The sequence below is a fragment of the Synchytrium microbalum genome (genome assembly GCF_006535985.1).
Source record: "Synchytrium microbalum strain JEL517 chromosome Unknown SmJEL517_scf0094, whole genome shotgun sequence".
In the NCBI taxonomy this organism is placed as follows: Eukaryota; Fungi; Chytridiomycota; class Chytridiomycetes; order Synchytriales; family Synchytriaceae; genus Synchytrium; species Synchytrium microbalum.
This window is the reverse complement of record NW_022158443.1, coordinates 1-23,811: the sequence shown is the minus strand read 5'-3', so window position 1 is coordinate 23,811 and position 23,811 is coordinate 1. Positions and strand designations below refer to the sequence as shown.

Here is a 23,811-nt window from a genome sequence, read left to right as displayed (position 1 = left end):
TTATGTTTCTTTTTCTTAGAGGGGGTCAAGCTTAAGAGAATTTGGTTTTCTATTAACAAAAAAAAGGATTTGATAGAAAGATTGACGCTTGCGCTGATCTTATTATTGCGTCATTAAATCATAACGCTTTAGAGTCTATGATCATATAATACAATTAATTATAAAACGATAAATTTTTTGGAGTAAAAAAAAAGATTTATAGAGAGGGATAGGTGCCTAAATAACAAAGAATTTAAAAAGTTTGATCAAAGATCAAACAATTAAATACTCCGAAATCAATAAATATAAATAAGAGCCATGTCTTTAACGGTAATAGAGAAAATGAAAGTAAAAATATAAGCTTGTAAATAAGCAATAAGAATTTCCTAAACTAAGAACATAGTTAAAAGGAATAAAGGTAAAGTTAAAACAATAATAGAAGTACCACTTATTAAAGCAGAATAAATAAATCCAATAATAACTTTAACTAATACATGACCGGTAATCATATTAATAGCAAGACGTAGTCCTAAACTAAGAGTACGTGTTAAATAAGCTAAAACTTCCTAAGCGAACATAGGTAAAATTAAAGCAAGAGGGGTACCAGAAGGTACAAAAGCAGCAATTAAAAATTGACGATGAGTAAGAAAACCTAAAATTAAAACACCACCTAATAATGTTAAAGCTAAAGATAAAACCATAACAATTTCAACGGTAGGAGTAGTACTATAAGGTACTAATCCAATTAAATTACTAAATAAAACTAAATGGAAAATAGTATAAATTAAAGGGAAATAAATTGTATATTTAGGTCCAATATAATTTTCAACCATTAATAAAATAGTTCTATATAAAGATTCACTTAATATACCCCACCAATTAGCAACTAAATTACCTTTATTAGTACCAACATATAAAATAATAGGTGATAAAGAAGCAGCAATTAAAAAATAAAGAAGAACATTATTTAAAATAAAATTAAGACTTAAAATAGGATAAATATCATATTGTTCTAAAGGAGATGAAAGAAATACCATAAAATAATAAAGAATCTAAATTTCAAAATAGAAAATAATAAAGGAATCGCCTAAGGCGGTTTTATCCAATTGTCTTTTTAAAAGACATTTGTGGCATTAAATTTAGACTCAATATTATATAAATAACATTTTAATACGAGCTAATTGAATACGGAGAATTGTAGGAAAACTAATAGTTGTATGATACCAAGTAGTAAAACTTAAAATAGCAAAAGCCCAAGAAATTAAAGTAATCCACCAATAAGGTTTAAATTGAGGCATAAAATATAATATATACTAAATTTCAAAAAAAGGGTATTTAAATAAGCCGACGTTTTATGGCCCCAAAAAAAAATAATTAAAGCGCAATACCACGCATTTAATCTTCTAAGATAAAATTTAAAGAATAATGGTCGACGGAAAGTCGACCGGTCGGTTATGGAACAGACCTAATTTTAACCAACTAAATCAAAAGTATATATAAAAGCGGGTAATAACATAATATAACCAATGACAAATGGTAAAATGTTAGACCAACCTAATTTTAATAATTGATCAAAACGTAATCTAGCTAAAGTGGCACGAATCCATAACATAAAAAAAATCATGGGTAAAGCCATACTAACACCAAAAAATAAGACATGAAATAATGTACAAATAACTAAAATGGATGTATATTCACCTAAAAAGAAATAAGCAAAACTAACTGCAGAATGTTCAGTAAAAAATCCACCAACTAATTCACTTTCAGCTTCAGGTAAATCAAATGGAGCTCTATTTGTTTCAGCAACAGCAGAAATCATAAATAAAATAGCCATTGGAAATAAAGCAAAAAAAGTAGCTATTGGACGTTGTGCAGAAAGAATTTCTAATAAATTAACTGTACCTAAAGATAATACAACGGTTAAAATAATTAAACTTAAACTTACAGAATAACTTATCATTTGTGCAGTAGAACGTAAAGATCCTAAAAATGGATATTTAGAATTAGCAGACCATCCTGAAAATAAGACAGAATAAATATTTAATTCTGAAATAGCTATTAAAATTAATATTCCACCCCCTATTAATTCAGATATTGCTAATCCTTGATCTAAAGGTAATACTAACCAATTTAATAAAGCTAAATAAAACCCTATAAAAGGTGCACCTAAGAAAATCCAAATACTAGAATGTAATGGTAAAACAGTTTCTTTTAAAATTAATTTAATACCATCTGCAAAAGGTTGTAAAATCCCTAAATAACCTACTTTATTTGGGCCTATTCTTCTTTGCATTGCACCCATAGTTTTTCTATCGGCAAGTGTCATTAAAGCAACAGATAAAATAACACCTAAAACCTATATTAAACAAGCTATCATAAAAAAAAAAGATATCTAAATTTCAATTTGAATTCAAACAGTGGATTGTGCGAGACATTAATAAGATACTATGGGGGATCCCAATAGGATCCCTAATTAAATCAATTAGCTAATTTTAACCCTAAATCATTAAAATAAAGAAATATGAGAAATAAATGACAGTACAAATTTGTCCTAACATAATATATGGTTCATGAATTGGTTTTCCACCTAACCACATTAAAAAGAAGAAGTTAAAAACAAAAACCCAGAATAAAATTTGTAAAATTGGACGATAACGATTAGAACGTAAATTATAAGTATTGAAATAAGCTAATGGAAATAAAATAACTAATGCACCAAACATAGCTATTACACCTCCAAGTTTACTTGGAATAGCACGTAATACAGCATAAAATGGAAGAAAATACCATTCTGGAACAATAGAATGAGGAGTAACCATAGGATTAGCAGGAATAAAATTATCAGGATGACCCATCTAATTTGGATAAAAGAAAACAAAAATAGATAATAAAATTACCATTAAGAAAATAGTAATTAAATCTTTAGATGTATAATAAGGATGAAAACGTATACGATCACTTGTACTTGAAATACCTTCTGGATTATTTGAAGCATCTTGATGTAAAGCTAATAAATGCATACATACTAAAGCAGCTAAAATAAAAGGTAATAAAAAATGTAAAGAGAAAAAACGATTTAAAGTTGCATTATCTACACTAAATCCACCCCAAACAAGACGTACTAAATCATTACCAATCCAAGGAATAGCAGAAAGTAAATTAGTAATTACGGTAGCTCCCCAAAAAGACATTTGTCCCCATGGTAAAACATAACCAATAAAAGCTGTAGCCATCATTAAAATAAAAATAACTACACCAATACTCCAAAGTAAACCTCTTGGTGAACGATAAGAACCAAAATATAAACCACGACCAATATGTAAATAAACCCAAATAAAGAAGAAAGAAGCACCGTTAGCATGAATATAACGGAGTAACCATCCATTATTTACATCACGCATAATATGTTCTACACTTGCAAATGCTAATAATGTAGAAGCATTATAATGCATTGCCTAACAAACACCTGTTACAATCATAATAATCTAATTTATACCTAATAAAGATCCGAAATTCCAAAAATAATTAAGATTAGAAGGAGCTGGAGAATCTATTAAATATTCATTAAGAAGACCTAAAATAGGATTACGTTTAGTAATTTTCATAAAAAATAAAAAAAAATTTTTGTTTATACAAAATAAATAGCAAATATTAATGCTTTAGTTTAATAATCAACTTTAATTATACTTGGCCATACTTCTTAAAGGTAGACCCTTTGGGCTGACATTTGAAAAAGTCTAAATTAGTTGGCCCACGTAAATTATACCGCTCGATTTTAGGATCGGACGACCAACGTAAAGTAGGCTGCTCCTCGGGCATAAAATTTTAACTCAGACCTTGACAAAAGTGCACCATTTTTCCGTCAACGCTTCCATCTATCTCCCTTAGAGGGGTGAGAAGAATGTGACTGGAAAATTAAGTTGATAATAAACATGATTTAATCTTTTTGTTTTTATCCTCACCGTCTACATAAAGTAGGCCTCCCTACGGGCAATTTATTTAAATTTTGCCTTACTTATAAAAGGCTACGGGTGAGTGATAAAATTTATTTAAATAGTACCGGGTTCATTATATATGTACCGCACGGTTATGGGGCTGAACCTTATAAGATGATTATAACACAAACCAAATATTTTATGGTTATCATTTAAATCCCCCATAATGGATCAGCCCCTCTCTCAATCGATAAATCGAAAAGTGTAAAAACACTCCATTGTTAATCAATTGAAGATCCGGGTCTATTAATAAATATTTAAACATTATTCAATAATTTATATACTCAGTGTCTTAATAAAAACCATTTTATATGGATATAAAGCTTCAGATAAGAATTGAGCAGTTTAAAGTACCAAATTGCACTTATATTAAGCGCTTGGACTTCAAAGATAGGAAAACTAACGATTTATTCCTTTGGACGTTTTAATAGATTCAGCCCTCATCCACATTCCTATTTAGACCTAAGATCTGATAAGGAATGGGACAGATGGCGGAATCGATCGTTTGATCAAGGATCAAACGATTAATTAATAAATAATAACTAGTTAGATAAAGATAATAAATTTAAAGGGTAAAATAAAAATAAAACAGTAAAGGCGATAATTATAGAAATGTAATAACTAATTTCTTTAGATACTGTAAAAGTATTATATTGGTTAGGTAAATTCACATTTATAATTTTTATTAAATTTAAATAATTTACACTACTAATAATACTACCTACTATTGCAAATAAAGCTAATGAAATATATCCTAAATTAATAGTACTTGCTAAAACCATTAATTTAGCAAAAAAACCAGCCATTGGTGGGATACCCATTAAAGAAAATAAAAGAAAAGTAAAAGATAAGCCTAAATAAGCATTTTGATGATAAAGACCTGATAATTGTAAAATCATTTCTGGATTATTTTCTATAGATAGTAAAATCATAAAAATACCAATAGTTGTTAAAGCATAGATTATTAAATAATAAACATAATAATCTAATTGATTAGTACCCTAAGCCAATAATAAAAAACCAATATTTGTAATTGCACTATAAGCTAAGAATCTTTTTATACGCCATTGATTACTTAATCCTAAGGATCCAACTAGAATTGATAAATTACCTATAAATAAGATAAAGAAATTCATAGGAGTTAAAAAATAAGAAAATAAAGATAAAAATAACTAAATACCATATTTTGGTATTGTTGCCATCCAAGATGTTAATACAGTTGGAATTGCATCTAAAAGATCTGGTGACCAATTATGAAACGGTGCAGCAGCTATTTTAAAAAAAATTGTTATCTACATAAAAAATAAAGGCTATTTAATATCATTTTCTATAAATATCCATAATAATCCCATATTATCCCAATGTATTGTACCAGTAATTGCATAAATAAGGGTAATAAATAATAATAAAAAAGTAGTTGTTAAAGCACTTAATAAGAAATATTTTATTGAAGCTGATAAAGCTTTTTCAGATCCATTTTTCATACTAACAATAAGATATAAAGTAATATTAATTAATTCATAATTAATTATAGTTAATAACCAATCATAACTTTCAATTAAATTTATAATCGCAATAACATTTGTGAATATTATCATAAAAGTTTCGCTAGATTTTAAATAATATGTATAAACTTGGAATAATAATAATGTTAAACTTATTAATAACATTTCATAAAATAATATATTTGTATTTAATCTATGTACACCATCTAAAAATAATATTTCATTTTGAATATAATTAATATTTATTGCAATATTAATTAGTTGTAAAACTAGGAATAAACTAGCTAATCTTATTAATAATGGAGTTACATTTCTAGATTGAGGCTATACTAAATATAAAGCATATATATATCCTAATAAGCCTAAAACTAATAACATAAATTTTTGTGTGTTTTTTTTTTTGCTTCATTTGTTAATTAATTGTGATTAGGGTTTATTTGATCCGCCTAAGGCGGATCCATCCTTCTTTCCAAGGAATAACTCGTCAATGACCGTTATTCATTGAAGGAGAAGGGCCTAACTAAAAATTAATATATTTAAATTTATATATTTATATATTTTGTTTTGATATATTTGGGCCGCGTGCATACCCTTATCTTCAATAAACACACGATTGAGTCTAAAGACTCTTTAGTGTGTCTATTGAGACAAGGTTGGATCCACTAGGATGGATATACCCGGCAAAATTCGTCCCAGATTAATTTCACATCAGACCTTTTGGTCTAACGTAAAAACATGGTCGAGTCATGATATATAACTAAAACAAAAACAAATTTTAATGGCAAATTTTTTATATACTGGAGCTTCTTTTGAAGCATAAAAATTTTAATTTTCTATTGCCATATCATTACCCCTTGAGGGGGTAATGAAAGCGCATATAGGAAATTATGAACCTTTAGTGCATTGCAATGAATGTGCGATTAATATAAAACATTCATACTATTAAATTGTATGGATTCTAATATAATTGCAGGATAAATACCAAAAAATAATAAAAAGAATAATAATGGAAATAACATATGAAATTCTTTACGAGTCATATCTTGATAAAGACAACTCTAATATGTGGAAATTGTACCATAAAGCATTTTATGCATAACCCATAACATAAAAGATGGTGTTAAAATAATAGCTAAAGTGGCAAAAAAAGCAATAAATAAATTATTTTGAAATAATCCAATAAAAATTAAGAATTCTGAAACAAATCCACTAGTACCAGGTACTGCTATATTTGCTAAAGAAAAGACTAAGAAAAATAAAGTAAATATAGGCATAAACATTACAATTCCTCTATAATAACGAATAGTACGAGTATGATAACGATCATAAAGAACTCCAACTAATAAAAAAAGACCCGCACTAATAATACCATGAGATAATAAAAAATAAATACCACCATTTATAGCTTGTTGGTTTTGAGTAAATAACCCTAAAGTTGCTAAATTCATATGTCCTACAGAACTATAAGCAATAATTTTTTTAATATCCCATTGAGCCTAACAAACAATACTTGCATAAATAATACCTAATAAACAAAGACAAAATAAAAAATTTTGATAAGTAATACTTGCAATATTAAAAATTGGTAAAGAATAACGTAAAAAACCATAAGACCCCTATTTTAATAAAATAGCTGCTAATATAACGGAGGCTGCAGTTGGAGCTTCAACATGAGCTTCAGGTAACCAAATATGCATTGGAAACATTGGAATTTTTATAGCAAAAGATAAAAAAAAAGCTAACCATAAAATATTTTGATAATTAGCAGAAATAGGATAAATAGATAAAATATGATAATCACTAGTACCAATTTCAATATAAATCTAAATTATACTTAATAATAAAAATAAAGAACCAATAAGTGTATACATAAAAAATTGATAGGCTGCATGAATTTTTCTATTTCTACTACCCCAAAAAGCAATTAAAAAGAACATTGGAATTAAAACACTTTCAAAGTTAATATAGAATAATAATAAATCTAAAACAATGAAAACAGCTAAAGATAAAATTTGAATAATTAATAAATAAATAACAAAAGATTTACTTAAAACTATATCTATTTTCCAGCAACTTAATAAAACAATTGGTGTTAACATGTTAACTAACCAAATTAACCAAAGACTAATTCCATCAATTCCAAAAATTCCAAAAGATTGAAATTGAAAAGAAATAGAATTGGGAACAAAAAAATAAAATAAAAATAAAGTATGAATTAAATTTAATAAAGAAAAAAATAAAGCTGTTTTATATACTTCTTTTTCTACAGATTTAAAAGTAATCATAATTATTGATATTATTGGATATATTAATGTTAGATATAACATAAACTTAAAAATGGATTTTACATCTTGTATTTTTTTGTTATATAATACAAAGATGTTTATATTCTAAAAAAAAAATTATTTTTTGTTTTTGGTCGGTTCAAGAACCGACCGGTAGATTTTATATCAACCACATTGGCGAACTGCCATATATATTTTTATAATTAGAATGAAATTAGTATTTAGATTCAGCGCAAAAGCGCGTAATCCGCTCTACGAGCCGATTCTACTAATTAATAAAGAATTATTAAATTTTTTTTTTACTGACTTTCAACTTGTAAAAAATCAGTTGAACTTATATTTAATTCTTTTTTACTATTTATCTTTTTATCCATATTTAGCCTTATGTTTTATTAATAAAAAACTATAAAGTAGTATCATCCTTAATGTAATATTGAAAACCAAATAAAAGTTTGCTATAAATAAGAAAGAACGTAAAAGTAAAAGATTTTCAACAGCGTCAGCATATCAACAAAAAAGTCTTTATTGCTACATTTTCTTCTTTAAACTATAAAAACATGTTTAATTTATTTGCTGCGTTTTTGACATTCATGGATACATCTCAAAATTAACCGCCCGATTCTTGAACCGGGGCAATATTTTTTTTTATACAACTACAGGAAAATCTCATTAATCCCGAGTCTCTTATAATAAGAGACTCGAGGTGTAAAAAAAAAATTATTTTTTTTTACACATTGGTGGTCGATCATATAATCGAGTGGGCCACTTTATGTGGCCCAAAATAAATTAAAACAAAAGATAAATATAAATTTTTCTTCTTAGCTACCCCACCAATAATAAACAAAAAATACAAATAACCAAACAACATCGACAAGATGCCAATAAAATATAGCGAATTCTAATCCTAAATGATGTTCAGTTGTAAAAGAATCAAAATACATTCTGAAAAGGGATACAGTTAAAAAGGAAACTCCTGCAATAACATGAAGAGCATGAAGTCCTGTTGTCATATAAAAGACAGTACCAAAAACAGAATCAGCAATTGTAAATTCTCCCATATAGTATTCATTAGCTTGTAAAAAGATGAAAAAAAATCCTAATAAAACAGTAATTACCATACTTATTATAGCTAAATCTTTATTACCTAATATCATAGCATGATGACTTAATGTTAATACAAAACCAGAAGCTAATAAAACACAACTTCCTAATAAAGGAATAGCCCAAGGATTAACAGCATTAATTCCTTTAGGAGGCCAAACAGATCCAATATCAACAGCTGGTGCAAGACTAGAATGAAAGAAAGCCCAGAAAAAACTGAAAAATAACATAATTTCAGAGATTAAAAATAATAAAAATCCAATTGTAATACCTTTTTGTACTACTATAGTATGATATCCTCCAGCACTTTCACGAAGAACATCTTTCCACCATAAGAAAGCAATTAAACCTATAATTAAAAAATGTGGAATTAAATTAGCATGTAAATTGGTAATCCAAGTTACAAATCCAATAGCAAAAGACTATAAACTAAAAGCCATTAATAATGGCCATGGTGAAGCTTCTACTAAATGATAAGGATGAAATGCACGAGGGATAATCTTCATAAAAAAAAATTTGTATATTGCCTAAGAATTGAAATATAAAATAACATAATTTATTATATGAAATTTTATATCGATAGTACAATATGTACAGTACTACTTCTTACAATATAAATCAAAGTAAATTTACTCTATTTCATCTATAAGGTTTGATTTATAATCAAACACTTGATTATTTGGAGGATCAAATAGATAAAGATTTAAATTTTTTTTATAAAAAGTTAAAGTTTTTATTGTCGATATAAAATCGACCGATCGGTTATTGGACCGATCGCAAAAACTATAATTTATTTATAAAAGTTCTATAATAAGACACTTCGATATAAAAAAGATCAATTTAATTTACTCCTGACAGGATTTGAACCTGTATGCGATTTGCGATGGATTTAGAATCCATTGAGTCTGCCATTCCTCCACAGGAGTATTTTTTAATAAAACTTGTTGATTCATCATCCGTCGAAAAACGTTCGAGTATCAATTTAAAATTAGCTCCATTTTTAATTAGATCGGCGGACCGATAATTTAGAGAATTAAAGATTTATAGAGTTCGCATCACCAATAAAGTGCGTCATTTTTATGTATACACTTTCATATACCCCTTTGAAGAAGATGGTGATGAGAAGGTGTCGGAAGTTTTAAAAAGATAAAAAACTTATCCAATTATGTCCCAACGACCACGTAAAGCTATAGCAGTTTTAGTGTTAGTAGTAGAAAAAGTTTGAATAATAACATATAAGAAAACTATAACAGAGAATAAAGTTAAGAAACTACCTAAAGTAATAAATTGATTCCAACTAGCATAACCATCAGCATAATCTGGAATTCTACGAGGCATTCCAGCTAATCCTAACATATGCATTGGGAAGAATACAAGGTTAATAGCAATAGTAAATAAAATAAAATGAATACGACCTAAAACTTCATTATATTGATAACCTGTAATTTTTCCAATCCAATAATAGAATCCAGCAAAAATAGCGTATACTGCACCCATAGATAAAACATAATGGAAATGTGCAACAACATAATAAGTATCATGTAAAGAAATATCAATAGAAGCATTTGCAAGAATTACACCTGTAAATCCACCAAGAGTAAATAAAATTACAAAACCTAAAGCGAATAACATAGGGGTATAATATTGAATGTGACCACCATATAAAGTAGCTAACCAACTAAATACTTTAATACCTGTAGGTAAAGCAATAATCATAGTAGCTGCTGTAAAGTAAGCTCTAGTATCTACATCTAATCCTACACTATACATATGATGACTCCATACTAAGAAACCTAATAAACCAATAGATAACATAGCATAAACCATACCAATATAACCGAATACTGGTTTATTACTAAAACGACTAATTAAATGACTAATAATACCAAAACCTGGTAAAATTAAAATATAAACTTCTGGGTGACCAAAGAACCAGAAAAGATGTTGATATAAAATAGGGTCCCCTCCTCCATTAGCATCATAAAAACTTGTATTTAAATTTCTATCTGTTAATAACATTGTAATAGCACCAGCTAATACAGGTAAAGATAATAATAATAACCAAGCTGTAATGAAAACAGCCCAAACGAATAATGGAAGACGTTCCATACTCATACCTGGAGCTCTCATATTAATAACAGTTGTAATAATATTAATAGCACCCATCTAAGAAGAAAAACCTGCAATATGTAAACTTAAAATTGATAAATCTACAGCAGCTCCTAAATGATAAGGAGTATCTGATAATGGTGGATAAACTGTCCATCCAGTACCTGCTCCTCCAGCAAAAAGACCAGCAGTCTATAAAATTAAAGAAGGTGGTAATAACCAAAAACTTATATTGTTTAATCTTGGAAAAGCCATATCTGCAGCACCTATCATAACAGGTACAAGCCAATTACCAAAACCTCCAATTAAAGCAGGCATAACCATAAAGAAAATCATGACTAAACCATGAGCAGTAATAACAACATTATATTGATCATGACTACCCATTAAATATACTTGTCCTCCACTACTTAATTCCATACGAATTATAAAAGATAATGCAGTACCTACTAATCCTGAAATAGCTGCAAATATTATATATAACATACCTATATCTTTAGCATTAGTACTATATAACCATCTATTTACAAAATACATGAAATAAAAAATATTCTTTTAATTAATAAGCTTTATTTTTTTGCTCGTCCCTGCGGTCCAAAAACCGCCTGAAACGACCGGTCGATTTTATGTCGACCGCTCGTCCAAGAATCGAGCGGCTCATTTTTTGATGAACCCCATTAAAAGCGAAAATGTATATACTTTTTTAATAAATAAAACATTCGAATTTATTTTCTAAAATAGAAAATTTTCTCATAATTATTTATTATAAAGGTCGGTCCAAGAACCGACCGGTTCATTCTAGGATGAACCAATTTTAATTAAAATTTGATTGGTTTAAATTTTAAATTTCTTAATCTTTTATCCCTTATTGCATTTAAACCCTTTTCCAATCATTAATTAAAAACGAGTTATCCAATCTTTTGTCACCTTTGCATCACCACCCCCCCCCCCTTGAAGAGGGGTAGATGGAGACGTGTAATAAAAGATGATGCACCTTATGAGTGGAGCTAACAAAAAGGGTAGAATTTTAAATCCTGATAAATCATCTCTGAGGTAAAAAAGAAAAAACAGAGGGAGGATTTAAAAATAAAAGATATTTAAGTTTTCACCCGTTTTTTTTTTTTTTTTCTTTTTTTTTTTGGTTTGGAATTTATTATATCTTTAAGCAACCTTTCGGTGACTTTTTTTTATATAGCCCAAATGTCTATTTTTTAGACATTTGGGTTGAATCCGAGGTTTAATCTAAAACCTAATCAAGCTTTTAAACTAGACTGCAGTTATATTAATAACTTGGCTGTAGATGCAAAAATATATCCACCTAGTGGATCCATTCCCCCTCGGGAAATATAAGAAAATTATTTATTCTTATATTAATTCAATCTTTAATTAGAAAGCATATAAGAAAATTAAAGCCATCATTAAAGCGAATAAACCCATAGCTTCAGTTAAAGCGAATCCTAAAATAGCAGTATTGAAAAGTTCACGTCTTAAAGAAGGGTTACGAGAAGTACCTTGAATTAAACTACCAAAAATAAGTCCAATTCCAATAGCAGCACCAGCAAGAGCAATAGTGGCTAATCCAGCACCAATTAATTTAGCGGCCATTAACATAAAATAATAGTAATTTTTTAATATTCCCAATATACATACATAGACCTTCAACTTAATATAAGATTTAATTCTATTCGAGCTAAAGCTCAAACGCTTGATTAAAACTCAAGCTTTTAATATTTAAGGTTCATTTAATAATGAACCGCTCGATTCTGTGATCGACCCTAAATATCATTTTTTTATTATTTTAAGCAAAGGATTCGATTTAAAATTATCATCAACAGCAACAAACAAAATTTGATAAGTAACCGAGCAAGGCTCGGCTAATTATATTTAAAATTAATTAGATGTCTTTTTTCACAAAACTGTATTTATAAATTTTCAAATTAATTAATCCCAAATACTTAAATTTATATATTGAGATTATAAAAATGAATATTTAATTATTAAGAAGCGGAACGTAAGAAATTTAAATAAGAAGGTAAATCAACACCATGTAAACCAATAGGCATAAATCCATGTAAAACACCGCATAATTCACTACATTGACCATAAAAAGTAGAAGGACGAGTTATTAAAATTCCTGTTGAATTTAATCTACCTGGAATAGCGTCCTATTTTAAAGCCTAAGAAGGAATAGCAAAACTATGAATAACATCATTAGAAGTAACTAATAAACGAATACTAGTATTAATAGGTAAAACCTAATAATTATCAACAGTTAATTGACGTAAATCACCTTCTTCTAAACTATCTTCACTAACCATAAAACTATCAAAAGTTATAGATTTATCTAAAGAATCAACATAATCAGTATATTCATAAGACCAATACCATTGATTACCAATAGCTTTAACTGTAATTTCAGCATCTAAAATTTCATCAATCATATATAATAATTTTAAACTTGGTAAACCAATAGCCCATAAAATTCCAGCTGGTGTTAAAGTCCAAATTAATTCAATAAGATTACCATGATGGAAATTCATTGGATTAGTATTTAAAGTAGCACTAACTAGAAACCAAACAACAACAATTAAAAGAATAATTAAATAAAACATAATACGATCATGTAAATCAATTATTGCATACATCCAAGGACTAGCTGGATCTTGAAAACTTATAGCCCATTTTTCAGCAAAATCAGCATATAAAGTTGATTTTGTTAAAAAAGCAATTAAATCTAAATAAAAATTTTGAATCATAAAATAAAAATAAGGTTGTTATTTGAAGTTTAAAAATTTAAAGTTTTAATACGAATTATTTCGCTAATATTATGGTCGATCCAAGAACCGACCAATAAATTATTTTTTATTCTTATTATTTAAACTTACTCAAATAAATCACCCACAAATTGTGGGGAATAAATAAAAATTTTTATTAATTTCGAATCAATAAAAAGTTTTTATTTATTTTTTAAGACGTACACGGAATTTGTAGGTCTACGTAAAGTAAACCGTTTAATTCTCGTATCAAGCACGTTATAGAAATATATATTTTTTTTAAGTCTTTCATTCTCCAGCCACCTTCTCATCACCCCCTAGGGGGTAGATGGAAGCGTGGGCGGAAGAATGGCGCACCTTCTGGGAGGTGCGAAACCTAAGATTTTATCATTTAAATGAGGATGTATAACTTTAAAATCAAATTTTATATTATTGCCCAAAGGGCAGCTCACTTAACGTAAGCGGATATTTGTAAACACATATATAGTCTTTTATTACCTATTACCCGATTATGGAATCGGGCGGTCGACTTTATCTCAACCATTCTTTAAGCAGTTATATCTAAAGCACCCATTAACCATTCATAAATAAAACCAACTGTTAAAATAGTAATAAAAATAAAAATCATTGAAAACCCAATAAAAGAATGAAAATTGAAAATAATAGCAGCTAAAGGAACTAAAAAAATTATTTCAAGATCAAAAATTAAAAATAAAATACCTATTACATAATATAAAATTTCAAATTTAATACGAGCATCACCCATTGGTTCTAATCCACATTCATAAGCTGATAATTTTTCCATAGTACGATTGGTAGAACTAACCCAAAAACTAACTAAGTATAAAACACTAACAAGTAATAATAAAATTAAACTTATAGAAAGAAAACCCATCATAAAATTAAAAATTTTTTTTTCAATAATTCAATATAAATCATTTTGCAACTTAATACCTATAAATTATTTATCTTTTTTTTTTTTTGCATGTTCCGCAAAGCGTCGGACTCATTTGCCATAGCTATAAAACCTGTGACAGGGCATAATTACAATAAGGATAGGAATTTATCTATTAAGCAAATCTAACTGAACCTCTTTTTGGATAGTAAGCAATTAAAATACCTAAAGCTAAAGCTGATTCAGCACCGGCTAATGGTAAAATATATAAAGTTAAAGTCGCACCAATTAGATCGTCCATATTAAAAGATAAATGTAATAATAAAATTCCAATAGAAAGCTATATTAATTCTAAAGAAATTATAACCATTATAAAATTTTTACCACCATTAAAAATATAAGCTAAAATTGCAGTTATAAATAAAGAAATTGCTAAATTTGAACCTAAACCTGACATAATAAAAATTATAATTCTAAAATTCGATTAAGTCTCAATGACTGCAGTAATATTAGTATGTTTAACATTTCAATTAGGCCCTCTCATTTTTATAGACTCACTGAAGAGTCTTTTATGCTCAATTAAAAAATCAAGCGGTCTACGTAATGTAGACCTCTCAATCGTGAATCAATTAAGGATAAGGGCGGATCCGTTTTAATGGATTAAAAAAAAATGAATTATACCAAACTTTAACATAACACTTATAGCTTCAACACTCTAAAATTAAAAATAATGCAAAGAATAAGAAAGTAAAATATTTTAAATTAGTGCGCACCTTCAGCGCGTAGCGTGTATGGTGCGCCATTTTTCCGTCCATGTTTCCATCGTCCCTACCTAGCAGGGGATGATAAAGTGGCTGAAGAATGCCTAATGACGCTAAATTTCATTGCGTAATAAAATCCAGGGCTGCAATGCAGATGGAGCAACTAATTAATAATTTTCTAATGTATTTGCCATAGTAATTTTAATAACACCTATTAATACACTCCAAAGTAAAATGGCTAAAAAAACTAAAGCTGTTGGATAAGCTAAATATATCATATTTGCTAAAGTTTCAATATCTGTAAAATTTTTATATAATTCAAACCAAGAAGAATAATAATAAATAGCAAAAGAATTAGATGTATTAATAAAAAATAAACTAGATATTAATAATATCTATAATAAAGGAAACCATAAATTTGAAAAATTAAATAAACTTAAATTTTCTTTAAATACATTTATTTTATTAACATTAGTTTCAAAAATAGTTGTAGAACTATTCATTAAATTATTTTTATCTAAAGGTAATTGAATATTTGTTTCAGCTACATTTTGAATTTGTACCATCATAATTACAAATAAAAATAGAATTGCTATTGCACCTACATATACAATAATATATGTTAATCCTATAAAAAGAAAATCTAATAACTAAAATATAAAAGAACCCTAAACAAAAACTATAATTAACCAAACCATACGATGAATAGGATTTAAAGCACTAAGTACAACTAAATTACTAATTAAAATAGCAAATACTAAAAAATTATAATTATAACAAATGAAAGACATAAAAGAATCTTTTTTCATTCATAAATTCAAAATTAAGTTTAACTAACTAATTACATACAATATTTATCTTTTTTTTTCGGGTCGGAAGGAATCGAACCTTCGTCACTAATTCCCAAAACTAGTACTCTACCATTGAGCTACGCCCCTACATTCAATTTTTTGGGGATGGTAGGAATCGAACCCACTTCGAGTATAAAACTCCCACATTTACAGTGTGTTCCTTAACCATTCAGGCACATCCCTTCTTTTTTTTTTGCAAATATTGGTCGACATAAAGTCGACCGCCCGATTCTTGAATCGGACACTTAGACTTTATTTTGAATACACCTGGACCTTTAGGGTTTAAATGTAAAGATAAATTCATTTAATATTTTAATAATTTCGGCCTTTCAGGCTGAAACCGCGTATTGCGCTGTTTATTTTAGTTTTTTGAGCAGCCCAAGCATTTAATATAAGAACGATCTAGTCCTTTAGAATTTATTTGATTAACATTCAAGTACTTTTATATTTAAGATATTTGAACACAGATAAAAATGAATAATAAAATTAAATAGAAAGGAATAGTAATTAGTTGTAAAATGCTTACGAAACTAATTAAAACTGAAAATAAAATTATAAAAGCATAATGAGGTAAATAACCAGTAGCTAATAATTCTAATCTAAATCCAATATAATGAATAAAACTAATTAAACCTGTAGGACCAATTAATTCAATTAATCCACGATCAATATGTCTATGTAAAATAACACCTAAATTTAAAGTATTATTAATAATCCAATGATTATAAATATTAAAATGATTTAAAATACCACTATATAAACTTAAAGTATGATAACTACTTGAATTTTCATTAATAGATAAAATTTGACTTGGTTGTAAAACAAGACTTTTTCCAGCTAATTCTGATGAATTACTTGAATAAGAAGTATTAAAACTTAAGGGTAATAAAGTTATCTAAGTTAATAAAGTTAAAGGAGGTAAAAGTTTCCAAATGGAACCAGGGGTTAAAGTACCATCTAAAAGAATTAAATGATCTGGATGAATAAATATTGATTGTCCATAAAAATAACTACCAACACCCATAAATAATTCATTAGTTAAATAACCAAAGAAAACAGCTGCTACAGATGCTATAAATAATGAAATAAAACTACTTATAACAGGATCTGAAATAACAGGTAAAACTGTGGAAGGAAAATGAGGTTCAGATAAAAAAGTTAAAATCATTAAACGTGCTGAATATGTTCCTGTTAATAAAGCAGCTACTAAAGCTAAAATACAAGCCATAGTATTAGTAGTATTATGAGGAATAAGAGCCATTTCAAGAATAAAATCTTTAGAATAAAAACCGGTTAAAAAAGGTAAAGCCATTAAAGATAAACTTCCAATTAAAATAAAAGCATAAGTTTTAGGTAAAAATAAAACTAAACTACCCATACGACGCATATCTTGTTGATCCATTAAAGCATGTAAAACTGCACCAGCAGATAAAAATAATAAAGCTTTAAAAAAAGCATGATTTATTAAATGAAATAAACCTAAATTAAATTGAGATAAACCACAAGCTACAACCATATAACCTAATTGACTAGTTGTTGAATATGCAATTACACGTTTAATATCATTTTCTAATAAACCTGCTGCTGCACCTAATAAAGCACTTAATCCACCTAACCAAGCAACTAATTGTAAACTAGTTGAAGACCATTCCTATAAAGGACTAAAACGCATTAAAAGATAAACACCGGCAGTTACCATTGTTGCAGCATGAATTAATGCTGAAACAGGAGTTGGTCCTTCCATGGCACTAGCTAACCAACTATGTAATCCTAATTGTGCGGATTTAGCAGAGGCACCTATTAATAATAATATAGCTAAAATTAAAATTAAATTAGTATTTAAATAAGAAGCTAATGAGAAAATTGTTGCAAAGGATAAATCAGCTGTTAATGCTATTGTTAATAATAATCCTAAACTTAAAGCCCAATCACCTACACGATTCATTAAAAAAGCTTTTAAAGCTGCCATATTAGCAGCAATACGAGTAAACCAAAAATTAATTAAAAGATATGATGCTAGACCAACACCTTCCCATCCTAAAAATAAAACTAATAAATTTTCACCTGTAATCTATATTAACATGAAAAATGAAAATAAACTTAAATAAGAAAAAAAACGAGATAAATGTGGATCTCCATCCATATAACCTAATGAATATATTTGAACTAAAGAAGAAATATATAAAACAGGAATAAACATAGAAACTGTCTAAGAATCAAATAATAAAGCCCATTCAATATTTAAATAATTTGATTTAATCCAATATCCTAATTTCTATGAAACTGTTGAACCATTTAAACCTACTTCCCAAAAAGCTATAGTAGCTAATAAAGTAGTTGTTAGAATACAAATTATACTTAAAATTGGGCCTCCAATTGAACCATTTTTTCTATTTGTTGCTAATAAACTACCACAAAGAGGTAATAATAATATAGATAAATACATATATTTAGAAAATTAATATTATTAAATTCACACCCCCCTTAAAAAGATGCGCCATTTTTATCTAGACTTTTTCATCTCCCTTTAAAGGATTATGATAAGGTGACTAGATAATGGAAATTAGTATTTTATTCTAATTTTTTATTTAATTATTCTCCTAATTTAAATAAAAGAAATTTGACATTTTTCCGTTATATCGGTTTAAGCCGTTAACGATCACAACAAAATTAATAAAAAATTTTTTTTATCTTATGTTAAAAACCATGGATATTTCGAATTAAAATTTTCCATCTCTTCCAAAAAAATAATTAGTATTTGTACAAATTTAAAATAACTTAATATTCCATTAATTTTGTTTTTTTTTTTCTTAGTAATTCTAAGTTTTTTTCACTTTTAATTTTTATTTGTTTGATTACCCAAGCATGCTTGGCTAATTACAAAATTCCTATATTTTTACAAATAGATACATATTAAAGTATAAAATTTTTTTTAGCTTATTCACCCATGGTGACGAAATCGCTGAAAATAGCTCTAAATTTAATCTACAAGGATCTCTCATTGATTAATTACAAATTATAGCTAATATTTATTTTTTTATTAGTTATAGAACCAACCGGTTAATTATATGATTAACGAATCTACTTAAAGATTTATTTTTATTATAAATCCTTTATTTTGGTCGGTCCAAAAACCGACCGATCGACTTTATGTCGACCAATATAATAAAAATTTAATTCACTTGTCAGTTATTTTATAAAGTAATTGATTTAATTTTTTATTTTCTTGTTCTCTCCCTAAAGAGAGGGTTTACTTTAATATTTATAACTTATTTTAGGGAATGACTAGAATCGAACTAATATTTTTGAGTTTGGAGCTCAAGATTTTACCATTAAATTACATTCGCCCCCATAAATACAAAACTAAAAAATTTTTTTTATCGACTCGTAGGACAAATTTAACGCTTTGCGTTAAATGTTTTTTTATAAGATATTTAGGGTTTTATATTAAAAAATATCTAGAAATCTTAAATTTAAGATTCTTGGATACTTATTTGATATATTATTATGACCGGAAAGGAGTTGAACCTTTACTATCAAATTATGAGCTTGATATGCTACCCTTACATTACCGGTATATATTTTGAGATCCCTCTAAGAGGGATTCTCAGGAAAATAAACAAAGTCTATTTTTTGAGATCCAAAAGCTTAATATAAAAACGAAATAGTATTTTAGACTAATTAGCTTTTAAATGTAAATTTGGACTCATCTAATTGACTAAGTTGTTCTTAATAAATTTTGACCTTTGAAAGGTTATGGTCGGTTCAAGAACCAACCGGTCGATTTTATATCGACCACATTTAAAAGAAAAAACAATAATTAACACAGGGTGTTAATTTGATTTAAAATTTTCAATGCTAGATTCGAGAATCTAGCGTTCTATTTTACATAGAACATTAGAAAAAATTTGATAAATTTTATGTATCAATATTTAAATTAGTAGTCTACTAATTTTTATTTAAAATAAAAAATAAAACTTAATTTCTTCCTTAGATGAATTCAGGAATTCATTATTATGAACATAACTAAATTATTATATTTTAATCATTGGTTCAACCCACTCAGTCCTCTCGTACTAGAGCTAGTAATTTCTTTTTTTATTCCTCAGTAGATAGAATCCTACCTGCGTCACCGCGGTATAAACCCAACTCACGTTACCTTTTATGCGAAGAACAGTCGCACCCTTAGGACCGCTTACAGCCCTAGGATAGGTAGAGTCGACATCGAGGTGCCGATCCTTCAAATCCGTAGATACCGAATTTTAAGACTAGCCTGTTATCCCTAGAGTAGCTTGAATTCCTTAAGCGCTAAAAAAATTAGCGGATCACTACGACAAACAAGAAAAATGAGATATTTTTATTATTAAAAAAAGAATTGTAATTCTTTTTTTTAAGCATGTTTAATCCGTTAAATGATTTCATGCCATTGTTGACACTCCGTTACTATTTTGGAGGTCGCCGCCCCAGCGAAACTGACTAAGAAAAATAAATTTGATTTTTCAAATCAGTAAAGCTTCATAGGGTCTTCTCGTCTTGCTGAGGATTTTTCGCATCTGCACGAAAAATGTAACTTCACGGAGTCTATTTAGGAGACAGTCGGAGCGTCGTTTCACCATTCATGCGGGACTACAATTAATAGCCGAGGAATTTCGCTACCTTAGAACCGTCAGAGTTACAGCTGCCGTTTACTAGAGTTTTGGATTTAAATCATTAAATCTTTTGGTTGCTAGCACCGGGCAGGTACCGGCCTTAATACATCCTATTAAAGTTTGCTAAGACCTATGTTCAAAGTCACAGTCGCACTCCTAATTTGCCGAGTTCCTTCTAAATAGTTCTCTCCAAATCATATTAAATCCACCAGAGTCGGTTATAAGTACGGTAATTTAAATAATTTCCTGATAAAATCATTATTCATCGAAATTTAAATCTTAGAAACCGGATTACTCAATATTTTAAAAAATATTACTTGAAAACCTTGGATTTACGATCAAAGAGATCTTTTTCATGTTCATATGAACATTTTCTCTTTTTTTACGTTACTCATGTCAGCATTCTCAAAAAAAAGTTTATAACTTTTTTAATGCTAGTACTAAGGAAATTTTCTTTCCTTCTATGGTTAAAGTAGAAAGTTTTTGATTCGTACATTTACAATATAAAATTTATAATTCTTTTTTGCTGTTACGTATTAAAATAAGGATGGCCGCTACCAAGCCCACCTAAAAGAATCTTAAATATAAATTTAATTATATTTACTCGGAGAGCGGTCGACTTTACGTCGACCACTCAAATGAGTAATCGAATTTTACATTTTATATTCACTAAACTTTCATTTTGAAACTGTTTCCTATAGATAGAGTTGTTTCTCTCTCGAATATGAATCTTATCACTCATTTTCTGACTTATTATATACACTTTTAGGAAGATCTTTCTAGATCAGGATTATACCGGTACTGTACATCAATCAGTGTATTTTAATATGAATAAATCCATATCAAATGAAAATTTCTTTTCATATATATAATAAAACTACTAAAATAGTTTTCCTAGCAAACCAGCTATCTCTAATCTCGATAGGAATTTCACCTCTAGTCATTACTCATCTTAGATTATTGCAACAATCACAAGTTCGGTCTATTTACCCTGGTAATGACTGGTTCGATTAGTTTCGGGTCTAATAATATAAACTTAAATATTTTCATAAAGCTTTATACTTGTTTATAATTATTAACTTGCTGACCCATGATGCAAAAGGTATCCAATAAAAATCTTAAATTTCTTTTGGGACAAAATTATCTGTTTAATTTTCAATTTTCAAATATTTTGAATTAATCTTTCCTTCTCAGTACTATTCACTATCACTATTTAATTTTTCTTTTTTTTTTATTTCATTAATTTAATTTCATGAAATAAATTATGCGTTTGAAACACATTTTTAATCGTTAAACAATTTTTTTTTTATTTTCTTTTCATTCGTCATTACTAAGAAAGTTTTTTTATTTATTACTTAGATATATCAGTTCATAAATTGATCTTATATGTTTTCACATTTGGAAATAGCTTTGCTTTTTTTAGATTATACTTCCAATAATTAAATAGATTAGACATCCACAAATAATTTTTTGTTGTTTTTTCTTTCTTTCATTTTTTTCTTTAACTGGTCGACATTAAGTCGACCGCCCGATTCTTAGATCAGGCAAAATACTCAAATATTTTAAATATTCACGCAGCTAGGCTGCGTTTGTTTTTTGTTTTTAATAACTTTTTATTTATATTATGTTTACACCACACCTTCCAGTACGGTGACCTTGTTACGACTTAAACATTCTTGATATACATGAGAACAAAATAAAATTTTCAAAGAATTAACGCTATTAACGTTAGTTATCCAGTCCGTAGACGGGCTTTATAACTGAGAATTTTTTATTTTTTTTGATTCTTTATATATCTAGATTGCCTTGACGGGCGGTTAGTACAATCTTGATTTAATTATTCACCGTATCTTGCTATTACACGATTACTAGCCATTCCAGCTTCATTTTAACGAGTTTCAGTTAAAAATCAGTACTAATTCTAATTTTATTTTTGGATTAGAAATTGTGGCATGTGTGTAGCCCTTTTCATTGGGCCATGCGTACTTGAAGTAAAACCTTATATAAGGTGAATTGCTTTTTAAAAATTACTTCAAAAGCTAATCAACAGCCATGCAACACCATTTAAAAGAAAAGGTAAGATTTATGGGGGGTCATCCAATTAAACCACATGCTTCACGGCTTATCTCAAGACCCGTCTATTCCATTGGGTTTCAATGTTGCCATCCTACTATCCAGGCGGAATGATATTTATAATTTTCTTTTCATTCAGTATTTAGGGTATGGATTAAAAGGGTCTCTAATCCTCGTTACTGCCCATACTTTAGTATATAAATGTCAGTAATAAATAGTAATATGCTGTCGCCTTTGTTGTTCCTATTGATATTTACACATTTCATCTTTACACCAATTATTCCTATCACTTCTTTATTACTCTAGTTTTTTAACCATCTAAATACGCTTCATGCCTATTTATTTAATAGTAACGCTATTCTATCTGTGTTACCGCGGCTGCTGGCACAGATTTCGCCAGAATAACAAATTTAAAATTTCATTTTAATTTTTAAATTTGGGTTAATTTTCATTTTCCTTATCTAGACTAGGTCCAGTTTTCACCGATTGCCTAATATTCCTCACTGCTGCCATGGGATAACTCTCAATTTTTGAGTTATTGTGGCGTTATGCTAAAGATCGTTGACAAGAGATATCTCTTCTATCTAATCTTCAAGAAAAATTATCCTTTTATTTTTTCTTTTAAAGGGTAAACTTTTCCTTACTCACCTCTCCGCAAATTGATTTTCTAATCTCTTCACCAACATGTGTTAGGTCTAGATACTGCGTTTACTTTGAGCCAGGATCATACATTCAGGCTTAATTACTTTGAGCTAAATGCTCTTTATTTCTAATTCTTTAATTAGAATTATATCTTTATTTTATAATTTATTCCTCTAAGAAAAAGAAACATAA

The 23,811-nt window shown here is 28.0% G+C and overlaps 8 protein-coding genes across 8 annotated transcripts; all 8 read right to left on the bottom strand.

Annotated features, from left to right (window-relative positions):
- Nucleotides 1-1,450: 1,450 nt before the first annotated feature.
- SmJEL517_g06237 (uncharacterized protein) lies at nucleotides 1,451-2,272 on the bottom strand (the record flags this gene model as incomplete). Its single annotated transcript, XM_031172163.1, has 1 exon — nucleotides 1,451-2,272. One exon carries the CDS (start codon nucleotides 2,270-2,272, stop codon nucleotides 1,451-1,453), a length of 822 nt encoding a protein of 273 aa, XP_031021863.1.
- A 205-nt stretch (nucleotides 2,273-2,477) lies between these two features.
- SmJEL517_g06236 (uncharacterized protein) lies at nucleotides 2,478-2,974 on the bottom strand (the record flags this gene model as incomplete). Its single annotated transcript, XM_031172162.1, has 2 exons — nucleotides 2,478-2,834; nucleotides 2,954-2,974. The coding sequence occupies 2 exons, from the start codon at nucleotides 2,972-2,974 to the stop codon at nucleotides 2,478-2,480; spliced, it is 378 nt and encodes a 125-aa protein (XP_031021862.1).
- Nucleotides 2,975-8,582: 5,608 nt separating this feature from the next.
- Nucleotides 8,583-9,095, bottom strand: SmJEL517_g06235 (uncharacterized protein; the record flags this gene model as incomplete). The annotated part of the gene is made up of 1 exon (XM_031172161.1): nucleotides 8,583-9,095. The coding sequence occupies one exon, from the start codon at nucleotides 9,093-9,095 to the stop codon at nucleotides 8,583-8,585; it is 513 nt and encodes a 170-aa protein (XP_031021866.1).
- Nucleotides 9,096-10,020: 925 nt separating this feature from the next.
- Nucleotides 10,021-10,581, bottom strand: COX1A (cytochrome-c oxidase; the record flags this gene model as incomplete). The annotated part of the gene is made up of 1 exon (XM_031172160.1): nucleotides 10,021-10,581. One exon carries the CDS (start codon nucleotides 10,579-10,581, stop codon nucleotides 10,021-10,023), a length of 561 nt encoding a protein of 186 aa, XP_031021865.1.
- A 585-nt stretch (nucleotides 10,582-11,166) lies between these two features.
- Nucleotides 11,167-11,460, bottom strand: COX1B (cytochrome-c oxidase; the record flags this gene model as incomplete). The annotated part of the gene is made up of 1 exon (XM_031172159.1): nucleotides 11,167-11,460. One exon carries the CDS (start codon nucleotides 11,458-11,460, stop codon nucleotides 11,167-11,169), a length of 294 nt encoding a protein of 97 aa, XP_031021868.1.
- A 900-nt stretch (nucleotides 11,461-12,360) lies between these two features.
- On the bottom strand, nucleotides 12,361-12,579 carry SmJEL517_g06232 (uncharacterized protein; the record flags this gene model as incomplete). The annotated part of the gene is made up of 2 exons (XM_031172158.1): nucleotides 12,361-12,431; nucleotides 12,486-12,579. 2 exons carry the CDS (start codon nucleotides 12,577-12,579, stop codon nucleotides 12,361-12,363), a joined length of 165 nt encoding a protein of 54 aa, XP_031021867.1.
- A 1,716-nt stretch (nucleotides 12,580-14,295) lies between these two features.
- SmJEL517_g06231 (uncharacterized protein) lies at nucleotides 14,296-14,643 on the bottom strand (the record flags this gene model as incomplete). Its single annotated transcript, XM_031172157.1, has 1 exon — nucleotides 14,296-14,643. The coding sequence occupies one exon, from the start codon at nucleotides 14,641-14,643 to the stop codon at nucleotides 14,296-14,298; it is 348 nt and encodes a 115-aa protein (XP_031021869.1).
- Nucleotides 14,644-17,906: 3,263 nt separating this feature from the next.
- On the bottom strand, nucleotides 17,907-18,224 carry SmJEL517_g06230 (uncharacterized protein; the record flags this gene model as incomplete). Its single annotated transcript, XM_031172156.1, has 2 exons — nucleotides 17,907-18,070; nucleotides 18,188-18,224. 2 exons carry the CDS (start codon nucleotides 18,222-18,224, stop codon nucleotides 17,907-17,909), a joined length of 201 nt encoding a protein of 66 aa, XP_031021864.1.
- Nucleotides 18,225-23,811: the final 5,587 nt, after the last annotated feature.